The 21,174-nt window shown below is 46.8% G+C and overlaps 1 protein-coding gene across 1 annotated transcript in view; it reads left to right on the top strand.

Moving 5' to 3' along the window:
* Positions 1 to 21,174, top strand: part of LOC8023778 (solute carrier family 12 member 2) — a 119,912-nt gene that overhangs the window by 63,858 nt on the left and 34,880 nt on the right. Inside the window, exons 2-6 of the mRNA XM_040209210.2 lie at positions 11,894 to 11,986; positions 13,453 to 13,528; positions 13,620 to 13,715; positions 18,856 to 18,995; positions 20,779 to 20,892. Coding sequence (XP_040065144.1) covers positions 11,894 to 11,986; positions 13,453 to 13,528; positions 13,620 to 13,715; positions 18,856 to 18,995; positions 20,779 to 20,892 — 519 coding nt within the window. The remainder of the gene's footprint in view (positions 1 to 11,893; positions 11,987 to 13,452; positions 13,529 to 13,619; positions 13,716 to 18,855; positions 18,996 to 20,778; positions 20,893 to 21,174) is intronic.

The raw sequence follows: 21,174 nt of genomic DNA, 5'->3' as shown, positions 1-21,174 counted from the left end.
GCCGGACAGTTACGCAAGTCGGATGGGTCTGCTCAATACCAGATAGAAGGCCCGCGCCTTTGGCCCCCCAGACGTCATCGATAGTGTACCCAGGCAGCGCCACCCTGCTTGTGTCAGCGTCGCCGTCAACGCGTCTCGCAGCATCTCACGGCGAATGCCCTGACATACGAGCCTGCCGCCCGCCTTGCGGCGTCTCTCGTTGGAGAGCTTCTGCGAGGTTTCCGCTGGGGGGGTCCACGAGCGATGACGTCATCCGGCGCAGGCCTTGCCTTGTTTAGGTTGTCTTGGCCTGCTCCTTGCTACAGCGGCTCGATGATATAATACGAACGATGTGGCTGCCGGGAGGGAGGCGATGGCGGGAAGTCGTGTGCCGCATGGGGGGAAGCCGGCGACGTGACAGCGACGTCATCGGGGAGACCCTCTTCGGTCAAGGATTCTCGGAAGGGTCGCCTGGAATAGGATTCCCCCGGCCACAATAGAGAATTTCAGCAGGCCGTACGTACGCCGTGGACATACCTAGTGCAGTCGCCAACGATATGGAAGAGACATTTATTCCACCTTAAAATAGTTTTTCTTTTCTTGCTACTAAGCAATCTCATTCAGATGGTTTGTTTCACCATTACGCACGGTGTATTTTAACCGGACATGAAACCAGGAATTAACTGCTATATTAAATGATTTATTCAAAAAGGCTGTTGAAATTAATACAATGAAACTGGGCGCAGCATAAGGGCATTTTTTTTAAAATTTCTTCTTCTTTATACTTAGGCAGGAAACGACACTGGGCTGAAATAGCTATATTGTGCCAGCACATTTTTTCCCTCGATATTCTCTCGATATTGCTCGATGTTGCTTGATATTACTTGATGGTTTCTTGCTTGATATTTTGTTTTATTGTCTAGTAGGAATGACCAGCTTTCAAATTTTTACTTTTTATTATTATATTCCTATTTTTGCGTGATCTATTTTTATTCGTCTGCTCACCTGGGTAGCAGGCACTCCCAAGACTACTTGCTCCAATCCGCAGAGTTCTGGATGGCGTTCCCGTCATTCGTTCCAAAACTGTAACACGTTAGCGTGCCTTGAAAGGCGCGGCTCCTTGTCTAGCATTTCCAGGAGCCATGATATATACCTTAGTTAAACATATAAAATAACGCAAAAAAGGACAAGAACAAGAAGTATACAGGACAAGAGCTATTAAGTGGGCTACTGCATGGTACCGCGAATGTGCACGCTAGCCTCAACATTTCTTTCCTTGAGGAGTACTTCCGGGGCGTCTTCCGGATCTTCTGAAGCCACCGCAGTTTCAGAAGACAAGGTAGAATCTTGCTCGCATTGCAGAGCTGTGATCTGCCTCCAAGTCTTTGTCAAATGCAACGTGACCCGGTACTTTTGCTCAGGGGTGAGAAGAAGGCGGTAGAGGGGATCCATGTACAGTGCTGCACGGAAGACATATGTGTCAAGAAGTTGTCGCTCCCTCTTTTTCATTGACTGGACGAAGGCTTTTGCTAACGGCGAGGGTATCTTGGAAGTGTCCATGGAATATGTCAGCCATGCTCCGTAGAAATCAGTAACATGTTCCTTCTGCAATGTCTTCGTCGCCACTTCTGCCGGGCGAAGCGATACTGCGAGCATTTCGACTTCCGCCCATACGTCTTCAGTCGACCCGGAGCTTTCTTCTTTTGAGAGCAACCCTCCAGCGAAGCCTCCTAGTTCAAGTAGCCTGGTGAGCATATCATGTAGCGTTGACATCCACCGCGTTCGACAATCAAGCACTGGTTTCTTCAATCCTAGCTTTCTGATCAGGAACATAACACATCGGACACGTAGTCTCTTAACAAGCGCACGGCTTTCCCCGGTTTGCGCGAAAATGAGATTGTTTTTTTCTTTACATTTTTGGTTTATTTTTTGGGGCTACTGTGTTTTTCGCCACGCACTTTTCACGCGACCTGACTTCGCGTATGAACCGAAAAACGCATGGAAAACATATCGGTTCCGCTCCGGAGCGAAAAATATTATTTCGTTCCGGTTCAACTCCGGTTCGAGGGAAAATAAGGTGTTTTTTTTGGGGGGTTTTCGGTTCACGGTTCGGGTTCGGTTCAATAATGCCACAGCGCAGACTTCATATTTAAGTCTAAACAGATGTTTCGCTTCATCATTTGCTGAGCTGATTTCGTAGATCGCAGAGATTGGGTCTTCGAGTGTTTTGCGGGTAAGTAAACGCGCAGGCATTCCTTGGAGTGTCAGCACCGGGCGTCCGAAAAGATTAACTGTCGAGCCAGTCCCCCACACACGCTGAATAAAGGCTCGTTCACACTCTTGCGACCTCTTAAAACTGCGTGCCTTGAAACCTCTTACAACGGATGGATGGATGGATGGATGAATACGGCTGAGCCCTTTGGATCGGGCGGTAGCTTACGCCACCTAGCCATTTTGTTTTACCATTTAAGCTTAGAATATTTAAATGTGAAATCCATATTCACTCCGCAGTGCAAAGAAAGTGAGGCTATGAAACCCCCTTGCCATCAGTGAATAAGAAAATACCTAGTTTTCTCTCGATTTCTGCCACCATTCACTTAATCTTTGCTTGGTAATCTCTACAGTCTTGAAATCCACTCTCCCTTCGCTGTCTCTAAAACCCAATGACTTTATCAAATCTATGCCGTCTTCGGTAGGCATAGGGTGAAGCCCTTTACAGTAGAGTATCAAGTGCTCAGCCGTCTCGTCCTCCTCTCCACAAGCAGTGCACACTGTATCAATTTCCTGATACTTCACTCTGTATGTTCTGGTTCGCAGAACACCCGTTCTTGCCTCAAACAGCAATGAGCTTCCCCTAGAATTGTCATAAATGCTTTCTTTGGCAATAACTCTTTTGTTTAATCTATAGCTTTCCAGAGCCGTCTTTGTCTGCATTCCCTCTAGCCACCGATCTCTTTCTGTGGCCTTAACTTTCTTCTTAACTGAGACTTGCTCTTCCGTATCTTCGCTATAGCCCAAAAACTTTCCTCTTAATTTCCTAGTGCGCTGTCTCCACTTGGTGTCTACACCCCTCATGTATAAATAGCTGAAAACCTTTCGTGCCCATTGCTCCCCGTCCATTAGCCTCAACCTATCCTCAAATTCTACCTTGCTCACCGCTTCCCTGCTCTCAAATGATGCCCATCCCATGTCTCCTTGTACTCCCTGGTTTGGCGTTTTGCAATATGCCCCCAAAGCCAGTCTACCTACTCCGCGCTGTTTTATTTCTAGTTTCGCATGCACTTCGGATTTCATGCATAGCACTGCGTTTCCAAAAGTCAAGCCAGGCACCATGACCCCTTTCCAAATCTCTCTCACCACCTCATACCTGTTGTAATTCCAAAGTGCTCTATTTTTCATTACAGCTGCATTTCTGTTGCCCTTACCTATTATATACTTTTCATGGTCTCTGAGATATTCTGCACCATCACATATCCATACTCCTAGATACTTGTATTTACTAGCTCTCTCAACTGTAATATTCTGTATCTTCAGCCTCTCAACTTCATCCTCGTTAAAAATCATGACTGCCGATTTTTCGCTACTGAATTCTAAACCTAATTCCTCTCCTTCCCTACCACAGATGCTCATTAATTCCTGCAACTCTGTCCTGTTGTTAGCCATTAGTACAATATCATCCGCATACATCAATCCCGGTAAGGATTGCTGAATTTTTTGGCCTAGCTTACTGTAAGAAAGGTTGAACCCAAGCCCACTCTTCTCTAGTCTATCCTCCAATCCTCTCAGATACAACATAAACAGCAAAGGCGATAACGGGCACCCCTGCCTAAGGCCTCGTCTTATCTCTATTTTCCCTGTCGCCTTTCCTTCCCATGTTATAATCACCTTGTTATCTTTGTAAATGTTCCTTAATAGTGCTGTTAGTCCTTCATCTAGGTTTAAGTTCTCCATTATGTCCCACAGGTTTCTTTGGTCCACATTGTCATAGGCACCCTTGATATCCAGAAATGCCAGCCAGAGCTGTCTGTTTTCTTTTTGCGCTATTTCTATACACTGTGTTAGAGAAAATAAGTTGTCCTCCAACCTTCTTTGTTTTCGAAACCCGTTCTGTAACTCGCCCAGTATGCCCTCGCAATCTACCCATTCCTCCAGTCTGTTCTTTATAATCTGCATTACCAACCTGTAAATAACCGGTGTCACGGTTATAGGACGATAATTCCTAATATCAGACTTATCTCCCTTTCCCTTATATATCATACTCATCCTACTAAGCCTCCATTCATCTGGAATATTTCCTTTTGTTATCATGGTACTCACTACCTCCCTTAGTTTTGCCTTAGATTTAGGACCCAAATTCTTCACCAGCTTAATAGGGATACCATCTGTGCCTGTCGACGTGCCACTAGGGACTCTTCGTTCCGCCTTTTCCCATTCTCTTTGTCCAAAATCCGCGATGTCACAAACTGGACTGCTACTTCCTTCGGTTCTCCTATCTTCCACATGTACCCGTTCCCGAAATTTCTCCTCCATCACTGCTCCTATATATTGTATCGCATCATCTCCCTCTAATTGATCTCCCTGATGCGAGAGTATGAACCTCTGTCTAGCTTGCGTCGTTTCACCGAGTGAGTTCAAGTGCTCCCAAAACTTCTTGACAACGACAGGACACATTGGCGCCATCTATTGGGTAGCAGTGTAGACTTGGCGGTCCGCTATATTTTCTATTTCTCTCGCGCATTATCCTTTCTTTCTTGGCTCCAAAAACTTTTGTCGACGTTATAAACGAGCCTTTCTTATAGGTATTACGAACATTTGATCTCAGAAATCCCGCAAAACCTTCGCTCTTGTGAAATGCAGTTCCAGGGTCACCGCATAGATGGCTCCAGCGTGCCGTGTGCTTTCTCGTCGTAAGAAATTTCAAGAGGTTTCAACAAGTCTTGTCTCTCTCGGTCGTATTCGGTTGCAAGAGTGCCACTGCCAGCTAGGACCGAAACTATCCGTCGAAACGCCAACACAACACCGACGACACCATCAGAAACTAAACAACGAAACCACAAAAACGGCTACCACTACTACGGCTGCTGCATTGAAAGAGGACGTCGAAATAATAAAGCCACTATTTTGACGTTTAACGAAGTGACGTCGAAGACGTCGAAATAAATTTTGAAATATTTTGACGTGGACGTCGAAATAGTCATTGCCTTACGGTAAAAAAAGGGGGGGGGTCAGTGATTCACGCACAAGCCTTTAGCCGGCTCCCAGATTTGCTTACGCTTACCTGGTGATTCACGCACAAGCCTTTAGCCGGCTTTCAGATTTGCTTACGCTTACCTGGTGATTCACGCACAAGCCTTTAGCCGGCTTTCAGATTTGCTTACGCTTACCGGGTGATTCACGCACGAGCCATTAGCCGGCTTTGAGATTTGCTTACGCTTACCGGGTGATTGACGCACGAGCCTTTAGCCGGCTTTGAGATTTGCTTACGCTTACCGGGTGATTCACGCATGAGCCTTTAGCCGGCTTTCAGATTTGCTTACGCTTACTGGGTGATTCACGCATGAGCCTTTAGCCGGCTCCCAGATTTGCGAGCTGCGTAAAGGCTAGCACGTAAATGACTGAGACCTTAGCGGAGAGCACAATAGCATTTCCTGCGACTTCAGATAAAGCTTTAGATAACTGGCAACAATAATTTTGAACACTAAAATGAATAAACTTCCGTTAGTTCGACGCGCGAATTATTTAGTATATAGCTTTCGTCTTAACTTCAAAGCTTTTATTCTTTGAGACTTGCGCACGCTGACGGAAGAGTGCTCAGAGTTTCTTCAGCATTTCTTTCTTCTTGTTTATTTTTTTTTAAAAATCAGTAAGCCCTTTCTTTTTTCCCGAAAAAAAAAAAAGAAGCTCACCGCGACGCCAAGCTTCGTGCGCACGAGGCTTAGTGTCGCGGAAGTGTCGGGTCGAAAAAAATAAGACTTCAGCTAATGGGCGAGTTCTTCGGTCCGCGTTCGGGGGAGGACTCGGTGAATGATGTGTGCGGACGCAGACAAAGGATGACGGCGGGTGCCGAGGGAACATTTCACGCTGTTCTCCACCCACTTTTGAAGCGTCCTGACAGACAACAAAAGGCAATTTGCGAAACGCCGCAGAAGCTTGCTCGCGCGCTATGGGAGGGAAGAAAAAAGCCACAGGTACATGCGACGCTCTAAAGTTCATTCTAGTCCGGGTAATGAGCGCACGCGTGCCTGCCAAGACAGCTGACAGCGCACGCGCGTAAAAGATAAACTAAAAAGAAAAAAAAAAACACATTATAAATACAAGACAAAATGAAAAACAAAAAGGCGACGAAGAAAACGAACACAGGGAGGAGTGCTCGTGAAGGTCAAAAATATATCGACAAACCCGCAAAGACAAGGAGCGCCGTGACGATGCACTTTTGGCACTGCTTGATCGGGTCTGTCTGCTCGTAGCGTTCGTTGTGGTCGGACCGTGAACGAAACTGAGTAGTGGAATCTCGTGAATGTAAATTCGAGGGGAACCGAATCATTGTTCGAATAATGCAAAGTTTGATTTACCGGGAGTTTCCTTCCTATGCGGAGGGCAAGTTCGTCTGCTTCTTGCGCAGGGGGTAGCGGTGACGTCAGAACGCCGAGCCCTGATTGGCTGATCGCGACCCCCTATCTGAGCGTCGTCTGCTCCTTTGCAACGTCGTCTGCATCTGTCTTACCTTCCTGCGACTTTCGGAAGTGTAGAGGCCAGATTCACGAAACGATCTTATGCCAAAAATGTGCGTAAGACAAAACTTAAGAACAAATTCGTATTCACGAAAAGAAATTTTCGTAAGTTTTGCGCAGGTTGCGACGAAATCCTATGACAGCTCCGAAGCTGTCTTACGCACTTCTTACGATCAAATCAGCATGGCCGACATCGTCGCGGTCGCGACGACCCACGGACGTTTATTTTTCTACGTGCGCTTCTCACGCGTCCCGAGTTCAAGCAGCAAGAAAAAAGTAAGAAGTGCTTGAAACAGACCACGACGAACAAGAACGCTGGATCCACAAACACCAGGGAAAAGCTTCAACGGCCACGATTTCACCGAACGCGACCAAGCGAGTTCGGCAGTTAGGCTTAGCAGGCACTCCGCGACTCGGCGACCGTCTGCCCACGACCGGCTGGCGTGCTGAATGGAATATGCCCGCGCGACCCTTGTGAACCCTTCCGTATTATACTTTGATCGCTGACCTCAATTTTAGATTAAGAGGTCAATTTCTTCCTCTTATTATCTCCTTGTCTCCCGAGGCAACGGTGACTCTCGCCGGTGAAAAAGCGGTGAATCTCCGACAGACGCAGGAAAGGTAAAGCAGCCATCGCTTTGACTAGCAGACGTAAAGCAGACGACGTTAACTGCGCCAACCCGCCGACGCCGTTAAAGAATGAGGGGTCTCACCGCACACGAAAGGAGGGAAAAAGTATTTGGGAGGGAACTTTCGGACACTAGCACGCTCCCTCTCGGTTCTTAGCAAACAAACCTCGGCGCCTCGGGACACCTCGCCAGTGAGTTGTTTGACTTCCCTCCTTGATGTGCGTCTGCTAGTTGTTAGACAAAAACAACGTACCGCTCGAGTTACTTCGTCTGCTTTTTCTGAAAGGCGAAGTCGAGCTCGCTCGTAAAGACCTGCACTTCCGAAAGTCGCAGGAAAGGTAAGACAGACGCAGACGACGTTGCAAAGGAGCAGACGACGCTCAGATAGGGAGTCGCGATCAGCCAATCAGGGCTCGGCGTTCTGACGTCACCGCTACTTCCTTCCTCATGCGCAGAAGACGAAAATGAGCCCACTTGCGAGGCGTATAGAAACGCACAGGACGTGGCCTGCGAGTTTATCCGAATTATCCGGTAGTTAGAATTAAGAGAGTTTGAATGAACGAGATACCACTATAACGATCGGCACGCCACTTTCTAAAAGGGGCTCCGTTATCCGCGTGTATTACACTGGTCCTCTCACTTTCGAACGGTGAAACGAGAGCTTCCTGCTTGAGCTTCAAGAGAATAAACGCACCCAGAGTGGTTCAAACTGTCTTTATACAGCGACCTTCCACTTAAAACTCTCGCGCATCCTTGCGCCGGTATATGCGTGAGGATGTTTCATGATGCTAGGGAGGGTGTTCTTTAAACTCCCTTCAACAAGTGCGTCCGCCAGGCGGGTAACAAGTGCGGAGCCTGTTCCATTGTCTCGCTCCGGCGAACTTTAAAAAAAGGAGGACAGAGGCTTGGAAAGGCCTTGTCCCGGGTCGCCGCGGTCGGGGCGGGGTAAAGTGGGACTGCGTACTTAAGGGATTAAGTGTAGCGGCAACCCTGCTGAGACAAGGGGCTGCACGCGAGCGAGCTTTAGACCCCTGTTTACTTAACCTGTATCTATACGCGTTTTTTTTTTCTCTTCTTTCGCCTCGCTGTGTACTACTGGTCAACGCGTAGATGCTTTCGCCCCATCAGTGTGCGTAGTAGTTACACTCTGAAGGACGGTATAGTGGATCATTTGCCACCGGCTTCGAAAGGCGCACGCAGTGCAAGGTATGATTAGTAGACAGGCTCGTTTTTGATGATTGTTTCTTGGGCTTTAGTCAATAAAAATGACCAGTTTAGTTGGCAAGACATCCTAGTTAACTCACAACAATAGAAATACAAGGTCACCGTCTCGTCTCGAAAGGGGGGACAGGTTATTCTCAGGTTTTCACCATCTCCCTAACATTTGACCAATGAAAATAGTTTCAGATTCTGAACGTTACTATCATTGCTCTTTTTAGTCGCGTTGTGCAATGCATTTTGACAAAAGAAAAAGTCAAATATTTGGTCGTAGCTAGGAGACGTGATGTAGAAATCATTGCTTAAAAACACTGTCCAACGGCGTCCCCTTTGTCTTCTCCAAGGCGCAGGAAGAAGGGTGTGTCACGATCCTTGATTAGATTTTTAATAGGAAAATTGTACGCCCATTAGTGTAATTTCGGATTCTCTTTTAGGACACGCTTACAGCCTGTGGATTGAGTTATCGCCATAAATAGACGATCTCGGAATCCACTCTCGAGTGCCCCCCCTTAATACACTATACACTGTTTGGGTTTCGCGGTTTGGCCGCGAGATTTTCGTTTTCAGACTCCAAGTCCGTCGTTCCGCAGTTAATGAGATTCCAAAATTAAGGTTGGTTCAAACACTTGCGACATGCTTACAACCAAAAAGGCTAAGGAAAAAAAAAAAACGGTTTTAATTTGTTTGTGACTGCTTGCTACCGTCTCTGCGCAGCGGTTGTGAGTGCCCCCGAGACGCTTAAAACTGGGTTTGAGCCTCTCCGGTCGTAAGTTAAATTCCCTCGATATTTTCTTTTTACAAGCAGCGAGAACCAACACGAACGATGAAGCGAATTCTGCTGTGACAAAAGGGCGTCATTCAGTTTTCACTCTTCTTCTGTTGGCCGCCATTCGCTTTCTAAAACCTTTTACCGCGTCCCGCAGTCGGCGCTTTTAAAGGATGTCGCCACTCGTAGTAACCACGAAGAGCAGCTCCTCTTTGTCTAGGAACTTGAGTCGTAAGTAGTCGGAATTGTATGCGAACCAGCCTTTATCCGACGAGTGAACGTCGAACAAAAAAAAACACGAGGCGAAAGAAACGTGAACATACACTCTTAAAATTGGGGGCGTAGTACTTACACCCCTTGCCCCATATATAACACCCCAAAACTACACTTCCACGTCCAGTCCACTGGCGTCGAGCTGACGATACCAACTAATACGAGCAGCTTGATAGCTGTGTTAAAATAACTTACTAAATACCTTATGTACGCATTCAAATAATAATAATAATAAAAAACACCGAGTATTTGCAGGAGGGTCAGCAAAACCTTGAGTGTTTTTCTGTAGTCTTTAATGCGTGCATCAGGTATGTTAACAAGTTGTATCACTCAACTATCAAGCTGCTCGTGAAAGTTGGTATACCGTCGATTCGACGTCAGTGGGCTAAACGTCGAATTGTAGTTTTCGGGGTGTTATATATAGTACCAGGGGTGTAAAACTACACCCTTTATTGCTGAGAGTGCAATAAGCCACAGCCTTGAGTGTACAAAACGCCTCTGTGTTCGCTTTCCTGCAGAACACTCGGAAGGCCCATCGCCGCGACTAATAGGAGAAACTTAACGAATAACGACGCTCAAAATACACCTATAAATAAGCGGAAAAAAAGAACGATATAAAAAAAAAAACGACGTGTGTATGGAAGGTGAGCATGACATCTCACTTTTTAGAGCCTAATCAGATTCTCAGCTTAAACGTCCCTCGTTGGAATTCTTGCGTTGATCACCATGATTGGCCGCCAGCCCTTTCTGCGAAAAAACGAAGAGACAGGCGCTTTTTAAAAAAAAAAAAGTTTCACAGACTTTATGAAGCACAGGACTTGTGCGTCTGCGTCGGATTTCAGATGGCGAATTCTGTCCCGCCCTAAATAAAAGGGATAAACTATTTTTTTATTATTAAAAAAATGTTTGGGCCTATTCTTGGCAGGGGTTACAGATCACTTATTGGACCACCTGCCGGCTAGGAAAAATATTTTAACGCTTAATTAGTGGATTCTATAGGTTCCCGACACATTACACTCGTGCGCGACCCAACGTCTGCCGCGGTCAATATTGTGATCCCGACGGAATCGTTCGTTTATTTTGAGTGTCCTAATTTTTTAAAATCTCTTTCATAATCAACAACCACATAGATGTGGTCATATTCGTCATTTTCGTACTGGAAAAAAAAATTAGAACATATATTCTGGTTTGACATCACTTGCCATGGCGTCGCCACACGGCTTGTACCGTACCCTGCACTGCATATTTGCACACTGGGCACTTTTTTTCTTTAATTTTAAGCTTAGTGGAATGGAATCAAGTCCCGAAAGCTTTGGCTGTCGATCCTTCCGTCGTTCACTTAGTGTCCCTTGACAACTTAAGAGACAAAGTGCTTGGATTATTATGTTGACGTTCTTTGGGATTCGTTCTTTAGCGTTCTCATCGACGAATGCCGCAATTTTATGGGCCGCGGAACGATAATAATATGCGCGGAACAGTCCACACCCTATGTTCCTTAAGCTGTCACCAACATTCTCTAGTTTAGTTCAGCGCTCTTTCATATTAAAATGTAGCTGTCACTGCCAGCTTGTCCGATTTGATTTCGATCTTTTATTCTTATCTATTTCGCATACACCAACTCCATCAAGCATCTGATGTCACCACGTCAGTGCGGTGGCGCTGCTGTAGGCACTGCGCATGCGCAGACGGTTCTCGCGAATCTTTGTTTCTGCGCAGGCGCAGTGCCCACCACACCGGGCAAACGCGCGGTCGTCTGCAAACTGCGCGCGTGCGTGTATATGCGGAGGAGAGCAAGTAGTCGTCTGCTTCTTGGGCAGGAATTGCGCTGACGTCAGAACGACGCCGATGTCTGATTGGCTTTGATTGAGAGGATAGTGGGTAGACCTCAATGCTGGATGCTTCGAGGTTTACCCACTATTTTTTTTTTCAATCAGCCAATAAGAGCTCAGCAAGGAGCAGACGAACTTGCGTTTCGCATAGAAAGGATGACATCTGTTAAAGGCCGACGGCCAGACTCGCGATTCTGCAAGGCAGAAGATCCTCCTCACCATGGGGGAGGAGGAAACAGGCAACGGTGGACAGGGTAGAAGGGAGGAGAGGAGGAAGGGAGAGAAAAGAGGAAAGCGCGAACTGGTCATCGGTTTTTAAGTACAGCCATAGAAGAGTCTCAGACGTGGTGCCTGACAGACGTTGATTGTGTGACGACGTCGCGGAAGGTTGCAGCTAAACCTATGCTTTATAGTTACTGCTGCGTACGCGAGAAGTCTAATCTGCTCTGTCTTCCTTTTTCCATTCAGCAATCCTTAGAGAAGTCGGTGAGGAATGCTGCCGACGAAGGGGCCATCAAGGGCAAGGGAGCTGTGAAGCTCGGATGGATACAAGGTGTCTTTGTGAGTGATATACGTCTCTCCTCGATTAGCCTCCCCTTCCATTCCTGCGTGTAATATAGTAGCGCATGCTGGTAGACTTAATGATAATTAGAGCGTTGCGCTTATATTTCCCGAACTGTATAGTTTCTAGACAGTGGTTTGAAGGCATCGGTGATGGGATGCGAAAGTTTGACAAGATACCGTTGCATGGATGAAGAAATAACAGATAAGAACGACAATTCCGGCGTCCCCCTAAGCCTGATATCCGTCAAAGCAAGAAATGACGTCGTGGGCGGCTCTTACATTTATTTCAGTGTGAACAACTTGTCAGCAAGACAGACGACACTATTGTCTTTCTTGCTGACGAGTTGTTTTCGCTTAAAACAAACGCCACAGACTTGGGGACAAATGCCACCGACACCCACAATAGAATTTCTTGGCTTGACGAACATTAGGCTTAGGGTATAGATCGACTCATACAGAAATCTCGTTTTTTTTCTCTTTCATTTCTTGAGTCAGGTTTTCAAACCTTCAAATTCTTTCACCACCGTATATGTAGCGCGACATTCTCACTGAGTTTGAGCTTTTTGCGATGCGTAGTTTATTTATGTAGGCTCAGAAACAGGGTTTCATTTTGTCTATCACACCATGTAGAAAAAAGTAATTCTCTGATCGAAATCAGACATGTCTACAGAAGGTTCCAATTTCGATCCATTCTGTTAGAAGTAATGCTAATGTCTACGTCGAAAAAAAAAAAGAAATAGAAAGAAGAAAACATCCGGGTACGTTTGCTTATTCTCCAGCGACGCAAGAACAGACTAGGCAATGACCGTGCAAGTAACAGTTCGCTATGCCTTGGTATATATACCAACCGGACACGTCATGGATGTCATATTTCATGTTACAGGCTTTATCATAGGAATGACATTCAGTATTCTCTGTTTCGAACGACAACGTTATAATTGTGCCATAAACCAGGTTAGAGCCAAGTTCTTAGTAGTTTTCCATGAACTTTTATCGCGCGATAGTGCGTGTGGATAGACGGCGTGAGGAGTTGAACTCCGTGTATATATACTTTGGATTCTTTACTCGTTTTTGGTCAAGTCATTGTTAATTTAGATTTCGTTTTTTCTTTTGCTTAGGAAAATAAAGTATACGTATTGGAAGAATTGAAAAAAAAAAGAAAGAAAAGAAAGGTGTCTGCTGAAATAATTGAAATATCTTGGCTTGGAACTAGATGTAGCATTAGCATGCTTCACCTGTTTGAAATCCTGAATCACCAGAAAGACAGGTCAGCGCAAGAACTCCGCAACAGGCGGAACGTAATGCCGTTCACTATAGGGCTGGCCAATTGATCGATTTATCGATTCATGCTTCAATCGCGATTAAATTTTAATCGCTTAATCGGTAAAACTGTGTCCAACACGCATTACACAGTCTAATTGGGAACGCTTTAATTTTTTTTTTTTATTCTTGTCCTTGCTAAGGTGCGATGCCTGCTCAACATCTGGGGGGTCATCCTGTTCTTGCGACTGTCCTGGGTTGTGGGACAGGCCGGAATCGGTGAGTCTTCGTTTCATCGATCATTCTATCGAATTAACGTATCGTCATCTTGACATTTGGTGAATGACGAAACCCGACATGACTCTGTCAGGTTTGGGATGCGGCATCGTCCTCCTGGCGTCCGTCGTCACCATGCTCACCACATTGTCCATGTCCGCCATTTGCACCAACGGAGAAGTCCGGGGAGGTAAGAGGAACGATGGCGTGCACGCTAAAACGTTCGTTTACACCCTTATAAGGGTGTAAGTCAGTTTGTCCCAGGGCTAACATTCTAAACCTTCGTTAAACCACTGTCAGCACCCTATAACCTTGGACAACGTACTGTGGCTATGCATGCCAAAGTTACGGGCGCTCGTGCGATTGCTCATCTTGAGCGTCCATTAAATATGTGCACGCACACTCTTCACTTCTTGTGAAATAGCTGTCCTATAGGGAGTATTCACTCGACACCATATTTGTGGGTGCTCTTTAAAGCGCATGCTCAGAGCAAGGTCACATTAATATGCTGCTAAGACCGGCAGTCTTGATGCATGGTGTGGAATGCACGCTGAAAAAGAACTGCGGAAGCTCGCCGTCAGCACGCGCTCAGCAGTCGCGCACACAGCTATGCCGCCAGTGAATACTACCTCTAGGCCTTTTTCCAAATCTTACTCTATTATGGATCCGAATTACTCCGGTGGATCATGTCGCGTGACAAGACAGATAGAGCAACGCTGGACGGGGATAGGTTTTCGAACGCCAGGGTACAGTACCTTTAGAGTGGGATCGAGTAGATTTTGGAGCACGACCATTTCAGAAAAAGGCAGCAGGCCGGTGCCATTTTCAGCGCTCGTGCTTCGATTGCCGATGTCTCGAACGCGCGTGTGCCATGGGCTGTGGCCACGGTGGCTGTGGCATAGCCTCCTCTATAGTGACAAATCATGGCAGATCGCCACGAGAAACGACCTCCGAAATTGAGAAGGTATAGAGCGGCAGACAGCGGATGAGAGGAGAGCCAGGTGACGGGCGCCCCGCTGCGGCGAGACGCCGAAACACACTTCTCCCGAGCGATGGAATGTCCGCTCGTGCTCCTCGCGTTCCTCGCGCTACCGCCTCTTTTCTCGTCAGGTTTGAAAACCATGTTTCGGGTCCTCGCCGCTGCAAAAGCTGTGCGCTCACGTCCAGGTTCCTCGAGAAATGCTCTCTGCTACCAGATCCTTGCGCTCCAAATCTGCGATCGGGCACTCTATGGCTCCGTGGTCTAACAGCCAGGCTTTGTGAGTATAGAGGAGGCTATGGCTGTGGCATAGGCTGTGGAGATTGCAAGCTGGTTCGTGGATTTGTAAACATTGGAACGCGCGATAGTGTGGGAACCGTGGTTTAGCGTAAATTCAGTTAAACTGCGGTTAAGGGTGCCCGTGTAACAAGGGTATATATTGCTGTTAAAGTAACAGCCTTGGCAATTTATTTTAGAGTGTTGCAAGCACCCTATTTATAAGGTGTTCGTCAGCGCCCTAAGGGTGTTATAGCAACACCCTTACCACTTTTTGGGGTGTTGAAAGCACCCTATCTTTAAGGTGTTCGTCATGGCCCTAAGGGCGTTATAGCAACACCCTTAGCAATGCACTCCATTTTTAGGATGTTGCGAGGCGTTCGTCAGTGCCCTGGGAGTAATAAAGCAAGACACCTAAAAAAGCCGATTCACACAAAACCAATTTTTAAGTTTTTTTTTTAATTTTAAGCGCAAGTTACTGCAACATTTATGTTTCGAATGTCGCGTGCAAGACTCCTTGAACTGCTTCTGCCACGCTTCATACGAGGCACGGATGTCTCGGTGATTCTCGACTTAAATCGATCTAAGCTTTCGCAACACAACGCAACGTAACGAAACGGGGCTGTGCGAGCCGGCTTTAAACAGGGCACTACATTTTTAGGTGTTGCATCCATCCTATCCTTGAAGGGGCCATGAAACGAATTTAGGGAAGAATTTTAATTTAGGACTTCACTAATCGCATATCGTTTACTTGGCCAAAAGTAAGGGGGTAGGAAGTCAAAAGCCAGCTTTTCGGTACGAACATATGAAAATACAGCGGACTATTTCGTACCTTCTTTCCTTCGAAAGCTCTCCGCCTTTTCACTATGGCTATGTTCCAAATCTTACCCGAGTAACCTGCCTCCTACGTCAGCGGGTAATACCACGTGACATCGCGAGTAAACGATCCGCGACTCGATTTTGGAACGGCCAGGATAATCACCTGGATACTACGCGGATTGGCTTCGTCTTGGGCGACGGCAAAAAGAAAACACAGCGGCGATGGCAGAAAATAGCAGACGATCCTTTTGATCATGGAGAAAGCACCCGAAGAACGGTAATGTTAATGACGACGCGGTGTTTTTTGAGGTGGATCCACCAGCTCCTTTTACTCACCTTCGTTTGGAGCTGTATATTGAGATCAAAATTACTTACTCCTTACAGCTAGACATAAAACAATGTGATTTTATTAATCAGCGCGATCGCTGCAATTCTAGTCACGGTGCCCTAAACGCATATATTCCACGCATTGTAATTTGCACCGATTATGTGTTGCAGAAATATATTCCACACGGTGTAGCGGTACAGCGCGAGGGTGCTTTCTCCAGAATGATATGAAACTCACGTTCGCTTTGACGCGAATGTGATTACAGTGAAAATTTCGAAGCCTTCACTGCTTTACAAACGTTATCCTCTCATTACACACACTCTGGAGGAAGCAAAAATGCTACATTATCATATACCGAGTTCAAACATTTTCGGCCTTGAACGTGAGATTACGGCATTCCCCCAACGCCGAGGACGAGGATGCGGAGAAGCTCCTGTTTACGCTCGCACTCAGATAATAACAAGTACACGTTCCCGGGCAAGGTGGACGGTCTGGATGTAATGCAGTCAATTCCTGCGTTGACAACAGCAAATCGCAATAACCACACATGCTGCACCTAATTCTTTGTCATTTCGAACGTCCGCCACCAAAACCAACGGAGCAAGCGAGCTTTGACGGCTGTCGGCGCAGAAAGCAGACGACGAACAGATCACGTGACGTATTTACTCGATTTGATCCGACTTTACCCCCCGATCGAGGAGGGTAGCGCGAGTAATTACTCCGGAGTAAACAACCCGCTTCTGGAACGCGAGTTCTGACGTCATCGAGTAAGCTCGAGTAAGTTTTGGAACGCCACGGTACGAAACTTTTACTCCGGAGTCGGATCGAGTAAATTTTGGAACACAGCATATGACACATCCGCGGTTCCCAAAGCGCGTCAGCGGTGCCAACCTGACGTCAGCCGAGCCCAGCTCACGGCATTTGGCACGAGAACCGCGTCACTCGGACGTGTGCGCTCGTCAACGATCAATCCGTCGACGAATATTTGGATTCGCGTTCGAGGCCAATGAGTGCCCTGACGGAACTTATCGTCACTGGGGAATGACAAGTTCTATGGTGTGCATAAAAAGCACAGTGGAAGCTAGGAGTCATCGCACCGGTGCCGAAGAATGTCACGACGACGTGATTTCACAATTCGCATTTGAGTTGAGGGATGAGGCTAAGGAGGAAGAAGTAGGGAAATTGTTTCATGACCACTTTAAGGTGTTCGTCAGCACCCTAAGAGTGTTAGAGCAACACCCTCAAGGCCGTATCGCTCATGCATCGGGAGGCTAAATCTACGGTAGGACAGCGCTGACGGAGCGCTGCCTTGAACGTAACCTGTAGCATTGATTCGGCGCCGTATCAGCGCTGCATCGAGTCAGTGCTGCGTCAGAAAGGTCAGTGATATTTCCTGCACGAAGGTAGCGCTGTGGTGCATCTATGAACAGGCCTGTAGGGTGCTGACGGACACCCTAAAGTAGGGTGCTAAAAATTTTGGCAACGTCCTATAGATATTTGTTGCGGACAACAGGAGCGAGGGCTGTCTCTTCTTTTCGTTTCTTCTATCATGTCCGCTCTCCCTAGCGTTGTAAGATCCTTTTCAGTCATGTCACCCATATATAGACCGTCGCTGTGCCGCGGTTGTGTAACTTGTGCTGATATATGACGTAGTTGGGTTGGTCGACAAGTTTAAGCATAAGGCCAATAAAAAAAGTATAGAAAAAAAAAAGTAGAAGTATTGGTGCGAACCCCTTGAATTCTAGCGCCTTCCAATCGGAAAATAAAGCGACTTGTTATTTTGCCCCAACTCAGCTACGTCAGAATTCAACATGGCGGCCGCCACAAAAAAACCGGCATAAAGCGACAATATACTTTGTTTCACGTCAAGATATACGGAAGGTCACACGCGCGAGCTTCTTGCCCAGGGATGCAGACAGGACGGCTCTGTCCTATGCCCGAAATCCAGCATCACGCTCGTTGCCTTCGCCCGTGCTTTAGCTGCGCGTGCACGCTCGAAACTCACGAGCTCACGAAGCTCACGAACCACGGGCATAAGAGCGTGGTCAGACTGTCACGGTGTTGGTTTGCGAATGCGATGACCCCTAGCTTCTACTGTGGTTTTAACGTGAAACGTTCTTTGGCTATATGTGTTCGCCATTTCGCGGAGCCCAGATAAAAGCGTGGCCGCGAGGCTCGACACCGATTGGTTGATGGGTGGGAGAGGAGAAGTAAGTTGCTCGACGCTGATTGGTTAACGGAAAGGTTATGTGACTAGAGGTGCAGGCGAGGAGGAGCTTGACCACCTGTGCGCATTGAGGGAGGAGGTGCTATAGAGTATGGAAGGCTCCGGAAGATCGCCCGGCTTATCAGCCAGATTAGCGCTAGTATCGCTTCATTTTAGGAACAACCATCGAGTGTACACATATGGTACGCGTTAAGCTATCTGACGAAGAACGCTGTGAACGTGTACGCGTCTGGAAGCTCGGAGTATCGCTAAACGATTGTGGTGCTATAGAACGTTTCACGTACGGAACACTATGGCCTAGAAATTCGCCATACATTTTTAAACACGCCATCGAGCTTGTCGTCGCATCTGATAAGAAGTTGGCAGGGTCAGACCTCGTGACGTCACGGCGCGGTTAATTCTGGTCCTGACGTCTGCAATGGAAACCAAAAGATAGCCGAGGTGTTTCACCTCGGCTATCTCGGTGCTAATAAAGGCTAGAAGCACACCAAAGGCTATAGAAGCCCGAACGCATATCGCAAAGCTATACGGGCTCGAGCTTGTTTTAGCTCTCGCTGCGCTACACCTCAACACTATAGCCTATGTGCAGACTCTTCTGCTGTTCCCTGACCTATACTTTGGGAAAGTTGGGGAAATTTCTCCTGTAGCCTACAGCTGTGCGAGGAGTTTGACGACGACTGCATTCCGTTTCTTCCCACCAGGCGGCACGTACTACATGATATCCCGGAGCCTGGGTCCTGAGTTCGGAGGCTCCATCGGTCTCATCTTTTCCCTAGCCAACGCGGTGGCCATAGCCCTGTACGTAGTGGGCTTCTCGGAGTCTGTGCGGGATTTGCTCAAGGTCAGTGCCCACCGTTTCCACGATCCTCGCCGCGTGAGTCATAGGGGATCGTTGTTTGTTTCAAGGGAGCGCATCAATTGGTGTATAAACGCATCGCGCTAGGATTTGCCTTACAGATGTGCCTGAAGGTGGAGGATCTAATCTGTATCAACATTTCACTGAACAAACTTACCGGGGTAAAAAGTTAGAAATCAAGAACTCCTTACCTACGGCGCGTTCGTCTGCTACGCATCTAGCCCTGCGGGCACCTCTTTTTTTTGTTCTTCTTCTTCTAAACCCGACTTACGTTTTGGTTTTCGGTGATGCCCAGAATGGCTATAGCTGAAATTATGCGTTTCTTTATCTAAAGAAAAGGCTAATTATTCAGAAATAAATAACCGTTTACATAATATTCCCAAACGCTGTGAACCATGGCACCTCTTTAAATAGGCCCTTTGACAATGACGTCATCAACTCTTTTTCAGTGAGGCACAACGTTTTTGGGAGAAACTTTGATTGACGTTTCGTGAAACACCTTGTACAAACACAAAATTATGATTAAAAAAAAGCGATATTGAAATAACAAAAGGATACCCTCGGCACAAGAGGAAACGAGTGTTGACGTCATGATTAGCGAGATAATTACCTAAAATTGACTTACTAACTTTAAAAAATGTTTGTCGCTGAGCCGTGTGTTTTCGCTTTCCAGCAGCAAAAGTGAGTACAAAAAATATAGAACGAAGTTTGAAATTGTGTTTGGTGCCTGTCGAAATAGAGAGGCATCAAAATGTGCAATAATTATAGCTTTTTTTCTTTTTTTTCAAATGTGCGCACCATTAAATTATCTGAGTCGGCCATTGTTGGGGCACGCATACTCCGAGCATGCATTGGAAACGAGGACTTCGTCAGCGTTCGGACATTATTCGGATCCAATCAATTGCTTCGTGCCCAAGAGACGTTGACTATCAGTGTTGTTCGATGGGGTTTTTAAAAAGTGTATATTATTCCAGACCCCAGATAATTTGGGTCTGCACACTGAGCATCTATGCTGAACGGCGTCAGCATTCGACGTGAACTCCGATCCACTGACACGCTTCGCTTTGCTGCAGGCATTTAAAATATGATGACCCACAAGGTTGCTCGATGGGGTTTGGGCCTTGATCGACACAGACACACTCACAAAAAAAAAGACCAGTCATCTGTGATTACACAATACAGTGATCACGGTGATAGCTGCGTACCTTATCAAACTCTATAGCGTTTTTTACACCTTATGTTTCGGTCGACACATTACTTGACAGGGCCATCACCAATGTCTGGTCGAAGAGTGACAGACTCATTTTAGTTATATAAACTGAAGCCCTTTAACGGACACTGCGTGAAACTCGGGTGGCGTGATGCAACGTCACCGCAACTGTGGCCATCTAGCGGGCGCTGAGCGAGACTCACATGTGCAGCTGTCCTCACCAGATGCGGTTCAAATACAACCTGAGAAAGACAGTGGGAAGGGGAAAAAGGCGGAAACTAGGAAGGCTTAAGTGGTGAGGAGCGACCTCCTTTCCACAAAGTTTTTTCTAGCGTTCGCCCTTTTCCCCCTCGCGCTCTCTTAGAGCTGGCGTAACTGTGTAGTAAAACGCTTAAAAAAGTGGCGGCGTTTTTCTTTTTTCTTTTTGTATTTGGCAATATAGACAACGGATGCCTTACTTCAACGTTACTTTTAGTAAGGGCAAGAATGCATATAACAGCTAGCGCTGTAACCACCTCCGGAATTTCAATATTTTTTTAAAAATGTTTTCTTCTGCAGCAACAAGGGACGTTCATTATCGACGGAGGCCTCAACGACGTCCGGATAGTGAGCGGCGTTACCGTCATCTTCATTTTGGGCATCGCCATCATCGGCACAGAGTGGGAATCCAAGGCAAGTCCCCACTATCACTAACGTACAGCGTTTTTTTTTTTATAATGCGTTAGCATTAGGACGCTCGTTTTGACGAGAACCCAGCGGTGTCTTTCGTTTGTCAGTGCTGTGGAGAGGGAGAAAACAAGGGGGAGAGGGTGACGCGTGCGGCGCTCCCATTGGTTCGAAGCGCTGACGTCAGCACGCGTCAACCTCTAGCTCTATCCCCGGCGCTGACAAACTGACAGACACCGCCGGGTTTTCGTCAAAACGAGCCTTTTCGTTTTCGTCAAAGACACGCGC

The sequence above is a fragment of the Ixodes scapularis genome, unplaced genomic scaffold, assembly GCF_016920785.2.
Source record: "Ixodes scapularis isolate PalLabHiFi unplaced genomic scaffold, ASM1692078v2 PGA_scaffold11__112_contigs__length_91849675, whole genome shotgun sequence".
Lineage (NCBI taxonomy): Eukaryota > Metazoa > Arthropoda > Arachnida > Ixodida > Ixodidae > Ixodes > Ixodes scapularis.
This window is presented reverse-complemented; position numbering and strand designations above follow the sequence as displayed.